This window comes from Typopeltis vanoorti, chromosome 4, assembly GCF_054136105.1.
Source record: "Typopeltis vanoorti isolate ZY-2024b chromosome 4, IOZ_Tvanoo_1.0, whole genome shotgun sequence".
Classification (NCBI taxonomy): domain Eukaryota; kingdom Metazoa; phylum Arthropoda; class Arachnida; order Uropygi; family Thelyphonidae; genus Typopeltis; species Typopeltis vanoorti.
This window is the reverse complement of record NC_143552.1, coordinates 153953476-153974749: the sequence shown is the minus strand read 5'-3', so window position 1 is coordinate 153974749 and position 21274 is coordinate 153953476. Positions and strand designations below refer to the sequence as shown.

Sequence of the window (21274 nt, the reverse complement as noted above, 5' to 3'; positions counted from 1 at the left end):
AACCATTCACAAGATCCTCCACAAAGATAGCACTAATAACAAAAAAAGATTTCAAGAATGCTATTGCTATACCATATGTTAGAGGCATTTCAGAAAAAATAGACAGAACACTACACAAATACAACATCGAAACCACCTTCAAACCCCCGACTAAATTAAGGCACCTACTCAATTCTTCCAAGGATCCCCTGCCACACTTAGCCCACCCGGGGGTTTACAAAATAGATTGCACTTGTAACATACTGTACATAGGGAAAACAGGACGAACCATCCCAATCAGAAAGGATGAACACAAACGTCACATAAAATACCTCCATTTTGGAAAAACCGGCCTTTCTGACCATGCACTCCAAACATACCACAGAATTGACTGGAAAGGTACCAAGTCCCTACACTGCACCAAAACCTGGTTTGAGCGTAAATTCAAGGAAGCATGTGAAATGCTCAAACATGATCCGAATCTGAATAAAAATGATGGTCTAACAATCCCAAGAATGTGGAGGACCCATCTACAACCTTCATAGCAACCACAAAGAAAAATCTCAATACAAGACCCAGTGAAGTTTTTTTCCCTGAACATTCGAAAGCAACCTGGACAAATCCAGAAGATAATCGTAATATAACTGTATAATTCCAGAAGAAGCCTAGCATGAGGACTTTAGCAGAGTTTATTGTAGTTTTTTTATTTATTTATTTATTTATTTTTATTTTTATTTATTTTTATTTTATTTATTTTTTTCCACTAGAGGGCAGGCTTAGAAAAAAGATTAGTTAACAACGTAGATGTAATTTACTTGTTTAGTGTGCAACAGCATGTAGCTTGTTCTTATACTTCTGAATGTATCCTTCTGAAGATGACCTCAATACAGGGGTCGAAACGTAAAGTTATTATTTTATTTGTAATCAGTAAAATAATCTTTTTAACACGTGTGTTTTATTTCCCTAATTTAATTAATATGAATGCTGATCACCGTGTAACCTTAAAAGAAAGAGTTAATCATGAGGTACTTTCATAGCATCCTATACATCCCTTCAGGAATTGGCTAATGAGAATTGATGCATTTTAAAATACTAGTTAGCATAATGCATTCTTATAAATTGTTTTTAAAAGTTAGAGATTTCAAGTTGATAGAATTTTTTTTTAAATTTGATTATTCATTTCATTAATAGGCATTGATGTAGAACAAGTAACAATTGTTGTAAATCTAGACCTTCCTGTTAAGTTAGATGGTACTGCAGATTTTGAAACATATTTACACAGAATTGGGAGAACAGGACGTTTTGGTAGATGTGGAATTGCTGTAAATATGATAGATGGGAACAGGAGCATGAAACTTTTAAAAGCTATTGAAGAACACTTTGGTAAGTATTTAGTAATTTTTTTATTACTTATGAAATTGAAGTGATGTAAATGATGCTAGTAAGTTATAAAGGTGTGTCTAATATTTGTCATATTCGCATGTGGACACATTTTCTCTTATTAAAGTTGGTACTTCCTGTTTTTCATGAAGGAATAAAGTTGCAAACTGGATGTCTTGTAATGTTGTAAAGACATCATCTAGATCATAGGTGGCCAACAGCAGGCTGCATGCGGCCTGCGAGTGATTTTGTGCAGCCTGCAGCAGGATAAAAACTATATTAAATTATATATATATATCAATTTAGCTAGTTTCGACTGCAGATTTTCTGATTGATATACTGGTTATATTCATTATTTCTGATGATGGAAACAACTTCCATTCTCAACACAGAATGACCACCTTCAGGATTTGTTACGAATATTGTCATCATTGAAAATAGACTTTGATGAACTTGTTGCCCACAGTGTTCTCATTAAGTTGTGTTACATGTAAAAAAAAATACAGAAATATGTAATTAAATTTAATTTAACAACTTATATTTAAATCAATCAAGTGTTTTATATTGTTCTCCCAGTATTAAAATGATTTAAAAAATATAGTAATTCCCTATATATAACTATTGCCTTGAAAAAAAAAAAAGTGAGTTTATTTTTATTTAAGTTCTGTCTTAAAGTGTGCGGCCCGTGACGCTACCACTCATCATATATTGGCCCTTGTATAGAATGAAGTTGGCCACGCCTGATCTAGATGATTTCACAATGGGGAAGAATTATTGGAAAGCTTGAAGAAGGCTGCAGAATTAATGATATTGCCAAAGAGTTCAAATCTCAAAAAGTATTCTGCCCATGCTCTGGTCAACGTTTGAAACCAATGGAATGTGTTCCAGACCTAAGAGGTTGCCATCACATTACCACAGATCATGAAGACAGATTTTTGGTTATAACAGCAAAATGTATTGAATGCATTGTACCAGATCAGTTTGCAAGTCAGCTCCATTCAATCACAGATACTCAGATATCTCAACTGTTTCAAGATGTCTGCAACGAGTAGGCCTATACACCCAAAGGCTTTGAAGGAGTGGACCAGTTTGCCTCAAGAACTCCTGAATCACTTGGTGCTAAGCATTGTATGATGTTGTGAGAGCTGCATTGTAGTTCGGGATGGACATGTTCCATGCTGAAATGTCTCTCTACATAGGTTTTCTGTAAGCACTATTCATTAATCATCATCATCATCAAATTCCTGCCATGTACCCACAAGGAGTGTACAGGATATGATAGTACTATATGAAAAAATTATATCATTACTAACTTCCTATCTACAATTTTCCTCCAGATCAGTCTGTTACTTGTCAAGACTCCAACATTATCAGATCTTATATTTCTATCATCTAAGGCACTTTGTACTGTGTCAATCCACCTATATCTTGGTCTTCCTCTGGGTCGTTTTGCTGCCAACCTGGCAGAGAACACTTGTTTTGCTACTAATCTTCGCCCATTCTGTTTAGGTGACCATACCACCTGAGATTAGCTCTGCTAACGCATTCCTGGATGCAGACAATGTCAAGTTCTTTCCTAATATCCTCGTTTTTAATATGATATTGCCATTGATGCCATCTGTTCACACCTATAATTTTTCTCAAGACTCTCATATCTGCGGTGTCTAGTCTTTGGTCAAGTGTTTTACTTCTGACCCAGCTCTCAGATCCATAAGTTAACACTGGTTTGAACACTGTCTTGTATACAGCTAATTTAGTGTTCTGGCTAATTTCTCTTATTCCATATGAATTTATTCAATTGACTTCCCACCATACCAGCTTTGTTGATTCTGTTGTCTATTTCTATATTTAATTTACCATCTTCAGTAAAAATCATGCCTAAGTAGCTGAAATGTTTTACTTGTTCCACAGGTTCTCCATTCACAACATAGTTGACATTTTCAATGATTCTGCCTATTTTCATTGTCTTTGTCTTTTTATTGCTGACCTTCAAACAATATCTATTACAACAGCTATTCAGTTTAGTCAGAGAATCTTGCAGACTTGTAGAGGATTTATTTAGAAGTATAACATCATCCGCATAAAGCAAAGAGCTGACATTAACATCTCTCCAATTTTGATATCATGTTTAATACCACTTTCCTTCATAATGTGATCCATATAGATAATGAATAACAGAGGGGATAATGTACATCCTTGTCTCACACCAGATTTAACATTAAACCATCTTCCTGTACTTCCTTCAATTCTAACTGCTGACTTACAGCTTGTTGTGTCGGAAAAAGTGATGAGGCATCCCTTTTTTCCCACCCAACATTAAGTTACCTCAAAAGCCAGGGATAAGGACATGCTTGTGCCTCCGGATGGGAAGTGTACCGTATATTGTCCTGAGAAAATGTAAATAACCAGATGTGTAAATTCTAAACAGTGTCAAGATAGCCCATGTGATTGTTGAGATAATAATTGTGAATGAGTTAAAGTAGAAAGTCATGTAGTATTATCAAATAGGTATGTATAAGCTAAGTACAAGTTTAAGGCATGTAAAGACAGTTCGTAGCCACGGCGTCTAATTGGCTGCCGCCGTATGCATGACGACACCGCCGAGTGAGGGAGCTGTTCCGGAGTATAAAAGTTTCGGCGGGAGTTCGAATTGCTCTCTTATCTCCAATCTCTGATCGCTTGTGTCCCGTCTCCGAGTTTCGTAGGCACCAAGTTTCCCATAGGAGAGCTATGTAGAGCTTGCCACCACATGTAGCAAGAATCTCCCCTTGCTATGCATGTTACATCGGTCAAAGCTGCAACTACAATGTGTTCAACACATAAGGAGAAAGAGCCGCTGATGAAATCTACGTCAGCATACAAGTCTGTGTATGAGTGCTTTCAGTTCGTGTAGAACAAAGGAACAAAGCCCGCCATCAGAGGAGGTACAGTGAACAGATCAGAATACCTAGTCAAAGCAAGAATGGTAAGGGAAGATTTTCTTATATTAATGTAGGATTAAAGTATCCGTGGAATAATGAAACAGAAGTTAAGAAGACACGCTATTTACGTGTTGTACCACAGGGACAGTCTGCAATTTGGACACTTTTGTCTACTGCTAAGAGGAAAGCATATTAGGCTCCAGCTGAACAGGAGGCCGAGCTCCGAACTGTTTAAGTAATTTAAGAAAAGTAATGTCATGTGATCAGAAAGTGATTAAGGGTTAACAGATATTTTGGGGGAGAGAATTGAGTAGAAATAAGTACTATTGTCCTAGAGAATTACACGTCAGATTTATTGAATTGTCTAATGTCTATATGTAATGTTTCATGTATGATATTATCAGGTAACTTAATTGTGAGAGTCTGAAGATAGATATATGTATAGAAGTGAGGAATTTATGTACAGTAAGAGAATATAGTACAAAAGGTTTAAATGTGTTTAATTAAGAAAAAAGAACCCAGACTCTTTTAAGGTTAAGAATTTAAATAACATGTATACTTGTCTTTGTGAAATAATAAATGTGTTTCTTTTTACATAATCAATTGAGTTTGTCATATCTTCTGCAGATTTGAATTACCATTTGGAAAATTTTGTACCTTGCATTTAAAGGGAAAACCAATAATGATATGAGAATAGGGACCACGACTGCATATATATTGATCCCTACAATTTTCCTTAAGTAATTTTAGATAGTGTATCAGAGTTTAGTTGCCGGCTGGCACAGCCTTAAATCTATACAAATTTGTCGGCAACCGAAGTCTGATAGTAAGAGATACAAAGTTTAATGTTAAAAGTAAAAGTAAAAAGGCAATTAAAGTTAAATTAAAGATAAAAAAACAAAAACGGGGATATAACAAACTCAAATAAAGACTAAGTATTGCTTGATATAATGCCCCGTTGACACCATATAACTGCAGCGTATTGAATAGCTTCTCTCTTGGCACCTTATCATATGCCTTTTCCAAATCGACAAAACTTAAATACAGATCTTTGTTATATTCCCATGCTTTCTCGACTATTTGTCGTAAAGTGAAGATCTGCTCCTGACAGCTTCTGTTTGGCCTGAATCCAGCTTGTTCTTCACCAAGCTTTTCTTCCACAATTCTTCTCAACCGTTTCTCAAGTATACTTGCATAGATTTTGCAGGAACACTTAGTAGGGAAATACCTCTGTAATTCTCACATTCAGTTTTATTTCTCTTTTTATATATGGGTACTATGAGAGCTCTACTCCAATCATCAGGAATTCGTCCCTCTGTCCAGGCTTTCTGAACTATGCAGTGCAGCCACTGTAAGACTCTTATACCACCATACTTCAGCATTTCTGGTCGAATATCATGTACTCCAGCTGCCTTTCCACATTTCAAGCCTTTGATGGCTTTTTCTACTTCAAGTATGGATATGTATTTCTGCCTGCATGCCTGGTCAGTGTTTTTTACCACTGTGCTATCATCACTGCTTGTTTCATTTAGCAGTTTTTCAAAGTAATTACTCCATACTTCAAGGATATCTTTTTCTCCTGTTTTCATGTCACCTTTATCATCTGTAACTCCTTTTACAGCACTCTTTCCTCCATTCCTAAGCTTCTTCAAAAACCTCCAGAATATTTTGCCACCTTCTTGATATTTATTTTCTATATTCTTGCCAAAGTCCTCCCATGACTTTTGTTTAGCTAGTGTTTAGCATTCTTGCATTTGTCTCTATATTCTCTAAGAGCACAAGCTGACTTATTTGACAGGAACTTTTGATATGCTTTCTTCTTTTCCTTTACTGCCTCTTTAACTTCTTGTGTCCATCAGGAAGTTCTGATTTTTTTTATCCTTGCAGACAACCTCACCACATGCCTCTCTGGCAGAATCAATCAATGTTTTCTTCAGAGTTTGCCACTGAATCTCCAAGGTTTGATTCCTGTTCCCAAACTCTTTCATTTTTTCTTCAATAATCTTGGTGTATTTTAGTCTACAGTTCACATCTGAGAGCTGCTCAACTTTTATTCGCTTTAAAACTTTCTTACATGTTATTCTTTTCAATATGAAATTCAATTTTATCCTGCTCAAGACTAAATAGTGATCACTTCCAATTTCAAATCCTCTGTACACTCTGGTGTCCTGCACCAGGGAGAAAATATCACTATCAACAATAACATAGTCAATGAGACTTTTCTTATTCCTCGCCTCTTCTCTCCATGTGAATTTGTGCACATTTTTATTTTGGAACATGGTGTTAGTAATAACCAGTCCATGTCCTGAGCAGAAATCCAACAGATATCCAACTATTCATTAATTCCTTAACTATGTCCTTTGGAAATTTGTAACTTTTGCCAAAAATGTATTGCAATTTAATTTGTATGAATTTTATAGAACATTTTTTGTGTAATATAATTTATTAGTGTGCTGGCAATAAATTTATGCCCACATTTGGCTGTAGTCATGAAATTTTTTTCATATATATATATATATATATATATAGGTAAAAATGTAGTTCATGTTTAGCTTTTGGATACCAGTGTATAAGTCATTATCTTCTGCATCATTTTCAAAATGTATTGTGCTGTTCTCACAGTTTTAGCAATGTGTCCTCTCAGTTTTAGATCCTTATCCAACATCAGATAATCTTCAGATTATCTGATGTTGGATAGGAATCTAAATTTTTGTGGCTTCTTGCTCCCTCTACAAGTTGGCTATCAACCAGATAGTCTGTTGAGGAAAACCCATTCTTTTCATTGTTTCCCACAGTTTCACATGCTGAACACAGTCAAAAGCTTTAGAGTAGTCTAAAAAAACACATTATCAGAGGAAGTCTAAATTCTTTATATTTTTCTATGATTTGTCTAAGGCAAAGGATCTGATCTCTGGTGCCCTTACCTTTCCTAAAACCTGCTTGTTCATCTGACATCTCTGCCTCAACTTTGGCCTCAATCCTATTTATAGCTTTCGTATCTCCTTTCTTATGTAGTGGTATGAAAACAGACTTCTTCCAGTCTCTAGGCCATGATCCTGTCTCCCATATCCTTGTAGTCATGAAACACTCTTATATCTCCATCTCCTGTGGCCTTAATTAATTTCCCTGGGATTTCATCTGCACTTGGTGCCTTATTGCTGTTAAGCTGCTTAAATGCTCTTTCAACTTCATGCCTAAGTGGAGGAGGTTCCAAATCAAAATTTTCCTGATGATGGCTCCTCCACATTTTCTTTATCCACTCTACTGTGCAGTTCCTCACAGTATTCTTTCTGTCTGTTTTTGATTTCCATTTCTTCTGTTAGTAATGCTCCATTCCTGTCTTTGATGACATTCAATTTGGGCTTAAAATTTTGCTTTAAGTCACGAACTAAATAAAACATCCTTTTATAATTCGGCCTCCTCATCTGGAACTCTATCTCTTCACATTTATTAGTATAGAACTTTTCCTTGTCCTGCTTGATGGCTCTTCTGACTTCGCTATGTAATCTCTTATATTCTTCAGTCCCTGTGTCTCTTTGTTTTTCCAGCTGCCTTCTTTTGATTATTTCCCATGTTGAATCTGATATCCATGGGTCTCTTGGTCTTCTTATTGGGCCAAGATACTTCTTGGCTGTATCCTGTATTATCACCTTGATTCCTTTCCAAAGCATTTCTGGTGAGTTCTCCTCATTGGTCTCCAAAAATCATCCAGCCGAGTTGATATTTCTTCTGTGAATCCACTAAGAATTACTCTTACATCCAATCTCGTGGAATGTGCCTGACTTGCAAATTTTCGGAGTCTTAGTCTTACTTTGGCTCTTACTAGCTGATGATGGCCTGTACCACAATCTGCTCGGACAAGTGTACATCAGAGATGCTTGTCTTCCACAATTGGAGAGCCAGGATGTAATCAATCTGGTGCCTTGACCCATCAATGTTAGATATCCAAGTATAGATCTGTTGTGGGTGTTTCTGGAAGCAGGTATTGGTAATAACTAATCTGTTGGATAGTTAATTAGCAACTAATCTTCAGGGAGTTGAAGTCTCCAGAAAAGCAAACAACAGGACTACGTGGCGAGGCCTGGTGTGGCACATCACTGAGCATCGGAGTGACCATACGGCATCTGTGGATGTTCAGTGAACATATAGATAGATCCAACATCACCCTGCAGATCTTATTTTCTCTAACTCCTCCACCAAGTGTATACCAAATTTTAAAGCCTTACTCTTTGCAAACATTGAACTGTTACTCAACTCTGTTCACTCAATCTGTTCATGTCCTCTTGTAAAGCCACAAAACATCTGTTTTATTCTTTATAATTCTTCTCAACTTCTAAATTGTTTTTAAAAGTTAGAGATTTCAAGTTGATTCTGCAAACAACTGAAATCCCCATTCAGACCTTCTCCAACAGGTCAAACAGCAATATCCCTAAAATAGACCCTTCAGGCACACCACTGGTGACTTTCCCATTCTCCAGTGATGTTCTTCCATATGCAACTAGGTGATGCCTTATCAGATAGCCAATCTCTAATCCAATGTACTAATTTAATATCCAACTCCATTCCATTATAGTTTACCTGTTAACTTATCATTCCATCAAAAGACTTTGAAAAATCTAAGTATATTATTATGTATTATTACTATGTACTTATTATTGTAATAAGTAAGCAGTTTACTAAAACATGACTGTCCTTTAGCAAGTCTGTACTGTCTGTCAAAGAGAGTGCCACCATTATCAACCAATTCTGAATCTTCATTTTAAAACATTTATGGAAACAACTACATCTATAGATGTAGCTGTGTTTCTATAAATTTGTGTAATGAGTCTTACACTGGGTTAAGTTCCGGAAAGGAAGGCAAGATTGTACCACTTCATAAAGGAGTATTCAAGATATTCAAGCATCAAATTACAGGTCAGTCTGTGTGTCACATTATTATTATATGACACCTCAGGGAGTTCAAAGACTCTTTGAGAGAGGACACCTACTCTACCTCTGTCTCCACCCCAACTACACCACCGCCATCTACTGCCTACCATCACCACTAGTATTTTCACTGACAATCACAAACATCCATGGTAGAATTCGAACCCGCAGACATTTGGCTGGAGAGTAGATATGCTAACCACTCGGCCAATCAAATGTTGTGGTTAAAGTGTTGAATATGTTAGTGAGAACTAACATCCAGAATTGCTTTTTTCATAGTTACACAGCGATCAGCATGTTGAGTTTAATATAAACCAAAATAATCACCTGACATTTCGACTTTCATATCAAGGTCATCATTTGCAATATACATGTATATACAATGTTCAAGTCACACTATCTGGTCAACTGTTAACATTACTGGCTGAACCTCTGATGAAAAAAGAATTTCTTACTACATCAAAACTAGAGTCCTGTTATTTATTATAAATTAAACTAAAGATTACTTACAGATAAATTAGGACAAAAACAGTATTGATGGTGGTAATTAAGAGCTGAAATTATTGTTAAAGTGAGGGTTTGTTTGAGAACTTGAATGAAATTATGTAGATTAAACGTGTGCCACCCATGTTCATGGGAGTTTATGCTTCCATTATTGTTTAGATTAAGATGGCTGATCAAAATTTCATAGGTTTCCTTAAATTTTCATTCATACCAGGTTTTTGTATGATGTAAAGAACAGGTACCTTTCCAATCAATTTGGTGTAGATTGTTAGGAGCGTGATCCGAGAGGCCTGCTTTACCAATATTGTTAAATTTAATGTGTCATTTATGTCTTTTTTACAGTGGAATTGTTCATCCAGTTTCACCAATATAAAGTAAGTTGCAGGTGCATTGAATTTGGTTTACCCCAGGGTGGGGGGATCCTTAGAGGAGTTGAGTATGTTTTTTAATTTCATACGTAGTTTAAAAGTAGCGTTAGGATTGTAATAGTGAAAACCCTTTAATGTATAACCTGATAACACTTTTTATGCATGGTGAAGATATATTGTTGGAGGTAGAGGAAATAAGAGATCTTGGGGTGATAGTGGATAAGGATCTGAAATTTAGGGGACACATTGCCAAAATTGTGAGGAAGACACAAAGCCTTCTGGGAATGATGCAGAGCACACTGACTTGTAGAAGTAGGAAGATTCTTGGTTCATTGTATAAGGCTTTGATTAGGCCACACATGGACTACTGTGCACAGATTTGGTCACCTGGTTTTCAAAAGGATGAAAAGATGTTGGAAAGGGTCTAGAGGCAACTAACTAATGTAGTTTCTGACTTCTGCAATGTCGAATATGAAGAAAGGTTGAGAAGATGCAATTTACAGAATCTAGTGGATAGGAGGAAGAGGGGAGATATGACAGAGACCTAGAAGTTAGTAAGGGGTTGTTATAGGATCAATGTTGGAGAGGTTCTACAGAAAACAGTGGGAGATCAGGGGAGAACAAGAGGTTATTCCTGGAAGCTGTATAAGGAGGGTGTGTGAGCAGGGGAGTGAGAAGTAGGTTTTTTGCATGCGGAGTTATGAATGATTGGAATGCCTTGCCCGAGAGTGTGGAGTCTGCAGAGAATTTGAGTGTATTTAAGGCACGGTATGATGAGCTGTGTGTGTATGATAAAAGTACTTCCTAGATGAGTCTGACTCCATGGGGTATTGGTGTAATGTTGTTGTTGTTGTCTTGTCCTTTGAAGAGTCTTAGATGTTTCCGTGCGCTCCTCGTACTGCTTTGGCTATGTCTGTGATTTTGTTTGTATAGAGCTGTTGTTCAGGATTAGGATCTATTTCTTGCAAGGCTGCTGTAATTGCTGGACAGGTAAAGATGTGAGTGGGTGTCAGTTCCGTATTGGGGCAGTGACTCTTCATTAGAAAATGGGTGCCGTTGCCACGTTAGTCACCTTGAAATCGGACCATAAGAAATTTGGTCAAGAGCTTCAAGGGTCCAGGGGGGGCCGCGAGGAGGAGAAGATGCAATTTACAGAATCTAGTGGATAGGAGGAAGAGGGGAGATATGACAGAGACCTAGAAGTTAGTAAGGGGTTGTTATAGGATCAATGTTGGAGAGGTTCTACAGAAAACAGTGGGAGATCAGGGGAGAACAAGAGGTTATTATAATAATAATAATGTATGGCAGTGGACTCCAAAGTGGTTGATATCGACCCCCAGGGGTCGATTCGGGCTCAGGGGTTGATTGGAGGGGGGTTGATAGAAAAATATAAGACATCATTGTACAGGTAATATTTAATTTGGTTAACTTGGATTACCTCCATCCTGAATGACAACGCAATTAAGAGTGAATCGTGGGAACAGTGACATGAATAGGACCTGTAAGATGGAGTAAAGTCATGAAAATAGTTAGAGGCCAATAAACTAGGCCAAAATGACGTATTTATCAATAAACAGATGTTGGTGGTTCCTGCTCAGCTGGTGCGGCAGGAGCGAGATTGCAACATGTGCGTGGTTCTTATTTACTTACACATATTCAATCCCAGTCTCATTTTTGCGCATCGACATACAAGTGAGCGTTAATGTTCTAAAATTCATCAACATACGCATTATAATTCAATCGTTATTCATTCACGAACTAATCTTCTCTATGTTGAAGAGTTGAGCAGGGCTGGTAGTAATACTAGCGATATTAATACCAGTTGTTTATTAATATCACTAGTAATACTAGTGATAGTAGTAGTAATAGTAATATAATAATATATACTATATTATACATACACTAACTATAAAATAAACAATCTAAAAACTCACATGGGCATCTTTTTTTGTTGGCCTATTATAATTACATAATAGTAAAATAGAGGGGGTCGATAAAAAGTCAAGAAACTCTTGAAGGGATCGATGGTCAAAGAAGTTTGGCGACCCCTGATGTATGGGATACTGTTTTTATTGTAATTATATTATTTGCATTTTTAGGTGTATATCATGTATCTTCCCTCAGGCAGTCTATTCTTTACTGTCTATTACAAGTCTACACAACTTGGCCAATATATACTTGCTAACTCTTACCATGACTTTTCACAAAAACTTGGAGTCATTAACACCCTCAAAAGCAGCTACAACAATTTGCTTTAATGAACAAGTTCTTAAAGCAAGAATTACAAATTATTACAAATGCTGCTTTTAAGCTACCTATAAAATTAAACATATTCAATTCCTCTAAGGATCCCCACACCACCAAGCCCACCCAATGGTATTCTTCAAAGCATGCACTGATATATCAAGTCCCAGCCTTATTAACATAGTTCACTTGAATCCTCACATACCTCTCCTTTTTCACTATGTGATGTCACATTTACAGGGATGAAATACCTTTATGAACTGCTCACTTGATATCTCAGCCATATCTCCTGCAGCAGTGCCATCCTTTTACCATTTTCTCCAATCAAGGTCATCCTTCTATAATCATTCTTTCTTCTGCTGGCTGGATATCAAAGTATCCCCCTTAGGGTGTTTCTGGCTTTATTAACTAACTGCTGCTCATATTGCAGTTTTGCAAACCTTACTAATCAAATCTCCCTGCTTGCCTGTTCTTTGTACTTCTCATGGAACTGATGATTACCACTCATCTTATGTTGCCTCTATAATTCCTCTATATTGCATGCTTAATCCCTTTATTCATCCATACCTTATTTAACCTTTTCACTCTTGGAATACATTTAGACATTGCTTTTGTAAGATAGTTGTTAAATAGCATCAAAGCAGCTGATCTTCTTTCCACCCAACTCCTTATTCCTATAAAATTAAGCTGCAAGTTATTTCCTGTGTTTTCATAATCTCCAGCTTTCTATATCCACATACTTTTCTTCACAGAAGTTCCCAAATGTTGGCATCCACCCAGGTAATCTCTTCATAGTCGACCTCACCAACTGAGGTAGATTTGATACCTCATTTATGATGTTTCTTTGATGAGATGATCAAATCTGAGATCCTTGCATGTTCTCTGTTACATACTGCCTGAGGTATTTGTCTCTCAAAAACTCAATTGTCATCCAAATCTGTATTTCCACAATTAAAATCACCCATAATGATACCCATTTCTTATTTGCTTGGCTAATTTGCCTATACATTTTATGGTCACTACTCTCCACATCAATAGATTTCATACCACCAACATCCAACTAAATATGAGGTACTATCAAAAAAAGAAACCTGATTAGGCTAATAAAATCCTTACAACTTACCCAATTTAAATTTGGCAACCCCCCCCTTCAACATCCCTTCTGAGTTCATGCAGTGATCCCATCACTTTCACTATGCTCAAAATGCTTCCTGGAAGTCTCTTTTTGTTGAATTGCGATTTGTCTTGGATCTCCTTAATGGTTGAACCGCTGCCCCTTCAGCTTCAGTTTCATTTTTTGAATCTAAAAGAAGTCACAAGGGGCTAAATCTGGTGAACAAGTAGGATGTGGAATGACTGCCATGCTGTTGGCTGCCAAAAACTCATGTTTTTAAGGCACTGTGAGAGGGAGTATTGTGGTGGAGAAGCCAGTTGTAGCTTTGCCACAGTTCATCATTTTCAGCAAACAACTTCTCTCAACTGCCTAAAATGTTGCAGTAGAATTTTGCATTGATTGTCTGACCGGATGGGACAAATTCTCGGTGTACAAGCCTCTTAATATCAAAAAAAGATAATCAACAAGCTCTTTGTTGCACTCCTGACTTGCATTCTTTAGTCTTGGGGAATATGAACTCTTCCATGTGATGATTTTTATTTTGTCTCTGTGTCGTAGCTGTAAATCCAAGTCTTGTCCCATGTGATGACCCTTGAGATGAAGGTTGGTTCATCAGTGGCCTTCTGATGAAGATCTTGACAGACATTCACACAGTTCTCCTTCTGGTTAGAAGCCGAGAGACAGGGAACGAACTTGGCAGTGATGCAATGCACATTCAAATCTCTTGTGATAATCATTTGAGCTGCTCCATATGAAATCCCAACTTCCTAGATGGTGATGTGTCAATCTGCACAGATAATCTGTCGAATTTTTTTGACATTTTCATGGGTTGTGCTGCTGGGCGATCATCCATAGTGGTTCTGACCTTCTTAAAATGCAAGTGCCACCCAAAACATGGAGTTCAGCTCATGGCTTTTTCATGTGCCTTATGAAGTAATTTAAGGGTCTCCATGGCAGATTTCTCCAGTTTTATACAGAATTTTACATTTGTCCTTTGTTCTAATTCAGTGCCTCATATTTCATTCTGTTCACTTCTAACATACAGCATACAGTCTCAAAACCAATGTTGCTATTTCTCCCTTGCATGGCCATTTATTCCTTTTCTAACATGCCTTTTCATCTCTATTCCTTTCAGAATATCATTCTTATCCAACCCTGTCTCACCTATCCCAACAATTTTTGGGTAAATGAACTCAATAAATGCAGCAGTTTCATTCTCATTGTTTCTGATACTTATTCGTTTATATATAAACCTAACAGTTTATTTTTGGATTCATATCAAGTTTCACTGACTCCTCCATGCCTTCCTCGAACCATTCCTCTCTCTTGTTACCCATCCCAGAACCTGTGCAAATCCAACTGCTTCCCCCTTACATTCCAGTCTATTCCATTCCTTTCTTGTCTACTCCCACTTTTACTTCCTCTTTTAGCATGAATCTGTTTTGGGATAATTATTGTTTAACTTGTATGTTAATTACATTATCGCCTAACTGGAGATATGCTGCTGTTTGCTGGTGCTGCAAAGTTCAGAAGAACCATGAGAATTAGAGCAGATGTTTTGACCTCGCAGGAGAATCTCAATAGACTATGCTGTGTGAGTGGGCAAATGGATGGAGCTACCATTTTAATGTTGCAAAGTGCAAGATCTTGAAATTTGGTAGGCAAGGTTGGGATGTGGAGTATACAGTTAATGGAGAAAGTGGAAGAGATGAGAGATCTGGGAGTGATGGTAGAGAGAGACTTGAAATTTAGAAGGTACGTTGCTAAAATTATGAAAACATCACAACAGGTTATGGCAATGATAAAGAGGGCATTGACATGCAGAAGTTATGGCTCCCTTGCTTCTGCCACATATGTGCTACTTTGTGCAGATTTGGTTACCTGGTTTACATTGGGATGAAGAAGTATTGTAGAAGGTCCCTATAAGGTTCACTAAGTTAGTATCGGGTCTATGAAATGTCAGATATGGAGAGATTGAGAGAATGCAACCTGCAGAGCCTTGTGAATAGAAGAAGAGAGGATATGATTGAGACACATGAATTATTATTATCCTAAGACTATGGAGTCACAGATTCATCTAGGAGGTCTCTTTTATCATACACAGCCCATCATACCATGCCTTAAGCATATTCAAAATGTTCTCAACATTGCATTCCAATCATTCACACCTCTCCATGCAAAAAGAAACCTATTTCTCATTCTCTTGCTCACACCATCCATATAAAGTTGGTGAGTGGTTGTTGTTGGATTAATGGGTAGGAAATTTTTCATGGAGGACAGGTTAGAAGAAGAGACCATCCCTGAAAGCTGTACGGAAAGGTGTAAGCAGGGGAGTGAGAAGCAGTTTCTTTGTATGGAGAGTGATGGTGAGGTGGAATACATTGCCTAAAAGTGTGGTAAGTTTAACAATTGTGCATGGATTTAAGGCACATTTTGCTTCTTTTTTTCTTTCTTTTGCATGAGAGAATATGGACTTCCTCACAATGAAGCCTTTGACTCAATGGAAGTCAGATGCTAATAATAATAGTAATGTCTTGCTTTATCGTCACCAGCTCTGCTTTCCAATCTTGCATCATTTTTTTGCTATCATTCACTTTTGTTAACTTCATCGCTCTCAGTTACTCTGTTTTTCACCACCATTCTCGTACACTTTCTTGTTGTCATTTACACTCTTTGCCTCATTGTCCGTTTCAAATGCTTTCTTAACACTGGTATAATCTTCTTTTATGTCCAGTTCACTTACAATGCCGTGTTTCCCTACTCTGATGCAAACTAGCCTCATTGTCGATCAACATATCTCATTTCCTACATATTCACATTTGCTCCTCTCTCTCTCTCTCTCATTCAACCTCTCCACCTAAATATTTGCAGTATCTTCCCACCCATACATATTACGATCATGGCACCATACACTCTCGAAAAATCCATGCCATTCACTTTATTTGACTTTTGTGTCAACCTACACAGTGATCTCCTCCTCATTGCCATTTTGTTTGAGAGTACTAAACAGGAAATAGAGAATTTAAAATACTGTTTAAAAATTTAATGAAACAATGTGTTCCAATCACTAATATCACACACAACAATCTAAAAATTACACAATATCTTTGCACCATAAATATTAAATTAACTCATCTTGCTGCACTCCATACAATTACCATCATCATACACTCATCATCCATCATTATTCCATTCCTTTTCTCGGCACTCTCACTGATGGTCAAGAAGGTTGTCAACACACAGACATACAGGCTACCAATATGGATTTTGTTACTCTCAATTCCTATCAGATGCCCACCATTGAAAGTCTTGGAGAAACCCATAGCATTGCATTTCACATTTTCAGAACATTTGATCAGGTCTGACAGTCTTCTTTCTGAATTACCATTTTGTGGTGTGCCTTCCATCTCTTGCATTTGAGTATCAGCTTAATGTTTTTCCACCAATACTTAGAGTACTTCAGGACTATGTACTTTCACCCATAATCTTCCTTCTGCACAATACCTACCCTCACCAATCCTAAATCTTCTCCATAGTTTGTTCATGAAATTATGGTCCTTTTGTATTCATGTGGAAACTGTGTAATGTTCAAATGTTTCCACTTTCAGTATATTCTGTAATCAATGCAGTAAATACTGATCTCCTGGCTGATTTCCAGTGGAGTGAGGAGACAATCATTATTGCTACCAAAATGCAGTCCCATCACACTTCATCACCCCTTTTCTTGGATAATACCCAGATCTTCATAAAAGAAATATGATCCAGAGATCATATTTCTTTTCTGGCTGCATCAACAGCCAAATGTATCTCTAAAAAAATGTATCTTTTTTGTATGTACCCCCTTTTTTTTTTTAACAACTATTTTTTTTTTATCACTCAGCACTTAGTCCAGTTGCTAATCTTATATGAATCATAAATCTTCCCTATTTTTTCTTCTTAAAAAAAAAAAAAAATATACACACACACACACACACACACACACACACACCTTTTTATGTGCTTCTCATCTATGAAATGTTATTGGTAAATCTGTAGTACATATGTACTATGGACTAAGGATTTTTTTTCCCATTTTTATCACTTTTATATGTATGTTTTGTAATTTTTTAATTTATTTTTTACCAGGTCTAGAATTTTCCAGACAGTTGCATAAGGCACATCCAGGTGTCTTGATACAGCATGTGTACTGCATTAACTAACACTCATATTCATGTGGAACTTTTTCAGGCCTCCAGTAAGCAGGTAAGTGGTCTCACACTGGGTGATGAAATTCATCTCACTTGTGAAAGGCCAAATTCAGCATATTAGTGTTATGGGTTAGTCAAGGGTCATATAAATTAGAAATCCTATTGTAAGAGACCAGAGATGTCTTTTTACCAAGTCACCATAGGCCTTCAGTAAGCAAGACAGTGGTCTCATTCCAGTAATGAAATTCATCTGATGCCTAAAGACATTAACAGATATCCAGCTTCACACTGAGATTCAAATCCACCTCTGCTACCTCACTGAACACACTGGCAAATTTTGGAGTACTCTTTTCACATTTAAGATGGTACACCAAAATCCTCCCTATAAATGATTGGTACTCTGCAGGAGAGAGAGAAAGAACATTATACTTAATAGGTGACCTTTTCTCACATTCAATTAATCACTGTAAACTTCCACAAAATCACCTAGGTTAGTCAGTGGTGTTGGGAAAAGGAAGCTGCTTCTTCCTAGGTGGCCATGTCCAGTTGTGGACATGGTCACCTAGAAAGATGAGCTATTTGAATAGCTGGAATGCAGAAGGTTGAGATTTATGTTCTAAGATCACAAAATCACAGATGTCATGGGAAACTAATCATGAAGTGTGTATGGATGTTCAGGTGGACTGTGGTTGATGTATACTGACACAATATTATCAGCATGCCAATACAGTGATGTTTGTCATTGAACTCGCTGGGGTTCTATTCTACCCATTTACCAGAAGGAAGCTTTTATAAATACCAATCTCATCCACAAAGGTTAAAAAGCTATAGAACCTAGTATGATGTGGTGTGGTGTGTTTTGAAAGATGGAAACTTAAGCATACCATGCAACTTGGCAGGCACCAATAGGATTTAAAAAGATGGACATGGGATTTTTCCTTTCATTCTGGCTGTTAATACTGTCCACATTGAGGGCACTAACATTTCCCCAATGTGCTTTGCTTGTGAAGCTGTACTACCTAAACAATTGCAATGCTGTTGTTGCGGTCTGAAAATTTCGTCACCTGAACAAATGAAGAGGAGGTCCATTATCTCCATGTGTTCTGCAATGAATGATTAGTTCTGTCATTTTGAAGAAACAGGATTGTTGGGTGCTAAATGTGGCAGAGGTCGCAAACCAATCTGTTCACAACAAGTGAATGAAGTTGCTATTGCCGTTGTGGAGCAGGCCATGAATAAGAGTGTTAGTTAATGCATTACACATGCTGTATCAAGACACCTGGATGTGCCTTATGCAACTGTCTGGAAAATTCTAGACCTGGTAAAAAATAAATTAAAAAATTACAAAACATACATATAAAAGTGATAAAAATGGGGAAAAAATCCTTAGTCCACAGTACATATGTACTACAGATTTACCAATAATATTTCATAGATGAAAAGCACATAAAAAGATGTGTGTGTATATATATATATTTATATATATTTTTTTTCTTAAGAAGAAAAATTGGGAAGATTTGTGATTCATATAAGATTAGCAGCTGATCTGAGTGATAAAAAAAATACAGTTGTTAAAAAAAAAGGTACATACAAAAAAGATACATTTTTTTTAGAGATACATTTGGCTGTATCAAGACACCTGGATGTGCCTTTGCAACCGTCTGGAAAATTCTATGGAAGACTCTTGCATTTCTACCCATTCAAGATAACCTTGACACAGGAGTTTTGCCTGCTGATATTGAAAATTGACTGACAATCAATTTAAACTCCAAGTGGAGTTCGACACTGCATGGCCATGGATGATTTTTCGCTTTCATCTGAATGGAACTGCAAATACTCCTGCTGAGTATAGACTATACAAAACTTGCATGTAATCCAACAAATTCCTTTGTATTCACTCATTGGACCATTTTCTTTGAGGACATTTGCCAATCAGGTCCTGTGACCTGCTCAGTTAGTGCCGAAAGGTATTGCGATATGATAAACAATTTCATTGTGTCACAGATACAGCAGCACCTGTGCATGGATTCAGTCATTTTCATGCAGGATGGGGCTGCTTCCACAATTAGTTAATCTGTACAGGAGGTTCTTCAAAGACATTTTACGGAAGCCAGAATTATCAGCCGTGCATTTCCCACTGCATGGCCACCTCGTTCACCTAATCTGACTCCCTGTGACTTCTGGCTCTGGGGATTTCTCTAAGACAGGGTTTATCAAGATCATCATGATAACTTGCCAAATCTGGCATAAGACAGCATGTGCACAAATCATTCCCAACCAGCTGCATTCTGCCATTGAACACACTGCACGAAGGATGCAGTTTGTATCATACAGAGAAGGGCAGCACATCGAACAGTACAGCCCATAAATCCATAATGGGTTTAAATCCATAATATTAAGTGAATAAAAATGTGTTATTTATGCTTGTGTTGCTTTTCTCCTTCTTACTTACACACACACACACACACACACACACACACAGAAAAATTACTGCACCTACATTTGGTACACCATACAGTGCCCCGGTGTTGAATTTTGGAACTACTTTTACTCCAGTATTGCTTCTGCATGATGCACACTGTATTCCTGAAAAATTTTGCAGCATTTGAATCACTGATTAGTGCTCCTAAACAGGGATACTTTAATTTTGATCACTTTATACAAAGAGATGATGACTAGTCACTTTTCTTTCTTCAAATAGGTTCTGAGAAGAATGCTGAATTATACATGCGATTTCTGCTGAACAATAACTATGGAATTACGTTATCTAGCAGAAACGTAGAGAAGAAATCATGTATTTTTTCTTAAAGTAAGATTAGTCACTTATCCAGTTAGTCTTCTTTCCATACTTGAAGTAAGCTTTCTTAGTGGGTGTTTTTCGTTAAGAATGTTGCATGTTTTCTTGATTCCACCAAGTTGTCTTTCACCACACATGATCGCTATACCTAAGAATAGCGATCTGAACTTCCCCCACCTTTGCAACGAGTCGTCCGGTATTGTACTACGTACTAGGGTCACTTGCATTAGCTCACGCTAAGTGTTCGCCGATACCGAATCTTTGAGTTTCTTATTCGGTTTTAAAACTATGTGGGATTTAATATCCCCTTAATTTAAGTTAGTCTTTTATTTAGTATTTGGTACTTTTCTGGAATTTTTTTCATTGATGATTTTAAAATTAATTTTTATATTAAGGTTAATAAGAACTGCTCATTTGATTATGAAAAGTGCATATATCTTATTCTTTGTGTTTAGGTCACAAAATTCATAAACTGAATACAGATGATGCTGATGAAATAGAGAAGATGAGCATTTGTTAAAACAATAAAAATGTTGTAGAATAGTATTCTCTCCCCATCCCACAATATCTTTTGTTATATACCTGATGTACGGGGGGGGGGGGGGGGTCTGGAAAGTTCTGATAAACACCTAGAACAAATACCATAATAATAATATATATAATCATGATAATGACAAGAAAGAACATATCTTAAAACCCTTTAACCCCCCCCCCTCCATGTTTCATCAAAATGTAATAATTTTTTCTTTTTATTTTAGGATATTAATTTTTGTTCTAGGTGTTTATCAGAACTTTCCAGACGCCTACCCCCTCACACTCGAATATATAGTTTTGTACAAATAGACAATTAGTTT

At 36.9% G+C, this 21274-nt stretch overlaps 1 protein-coding gene across 1 annotated transcript in view; it reads left to right on the top strand.

The window, feature by feature from the left end:
* The window catches only part of LOC150107767 (ATP-dependent RNA helicase DDX19A-like), a 273572-nt gene extending 252632 nt beyond the window's left edge, over positions 1-20940 (top strand). Inside the window, exons 10-11 of the mRNA XM_090392182.1 lie at positions 1171-1362; positions 20876-20940. Of these exons, the coding sequence (XP_090248308.1) occupies positions 1171-1362; positions 20876-20940 (257 nt within the window). The remainder of the gene's footprint in view (positions 1-1170; positions 1363-20875) is intronic.
* Positions 20941-21274: the final 334 nt, after the last annotated feature.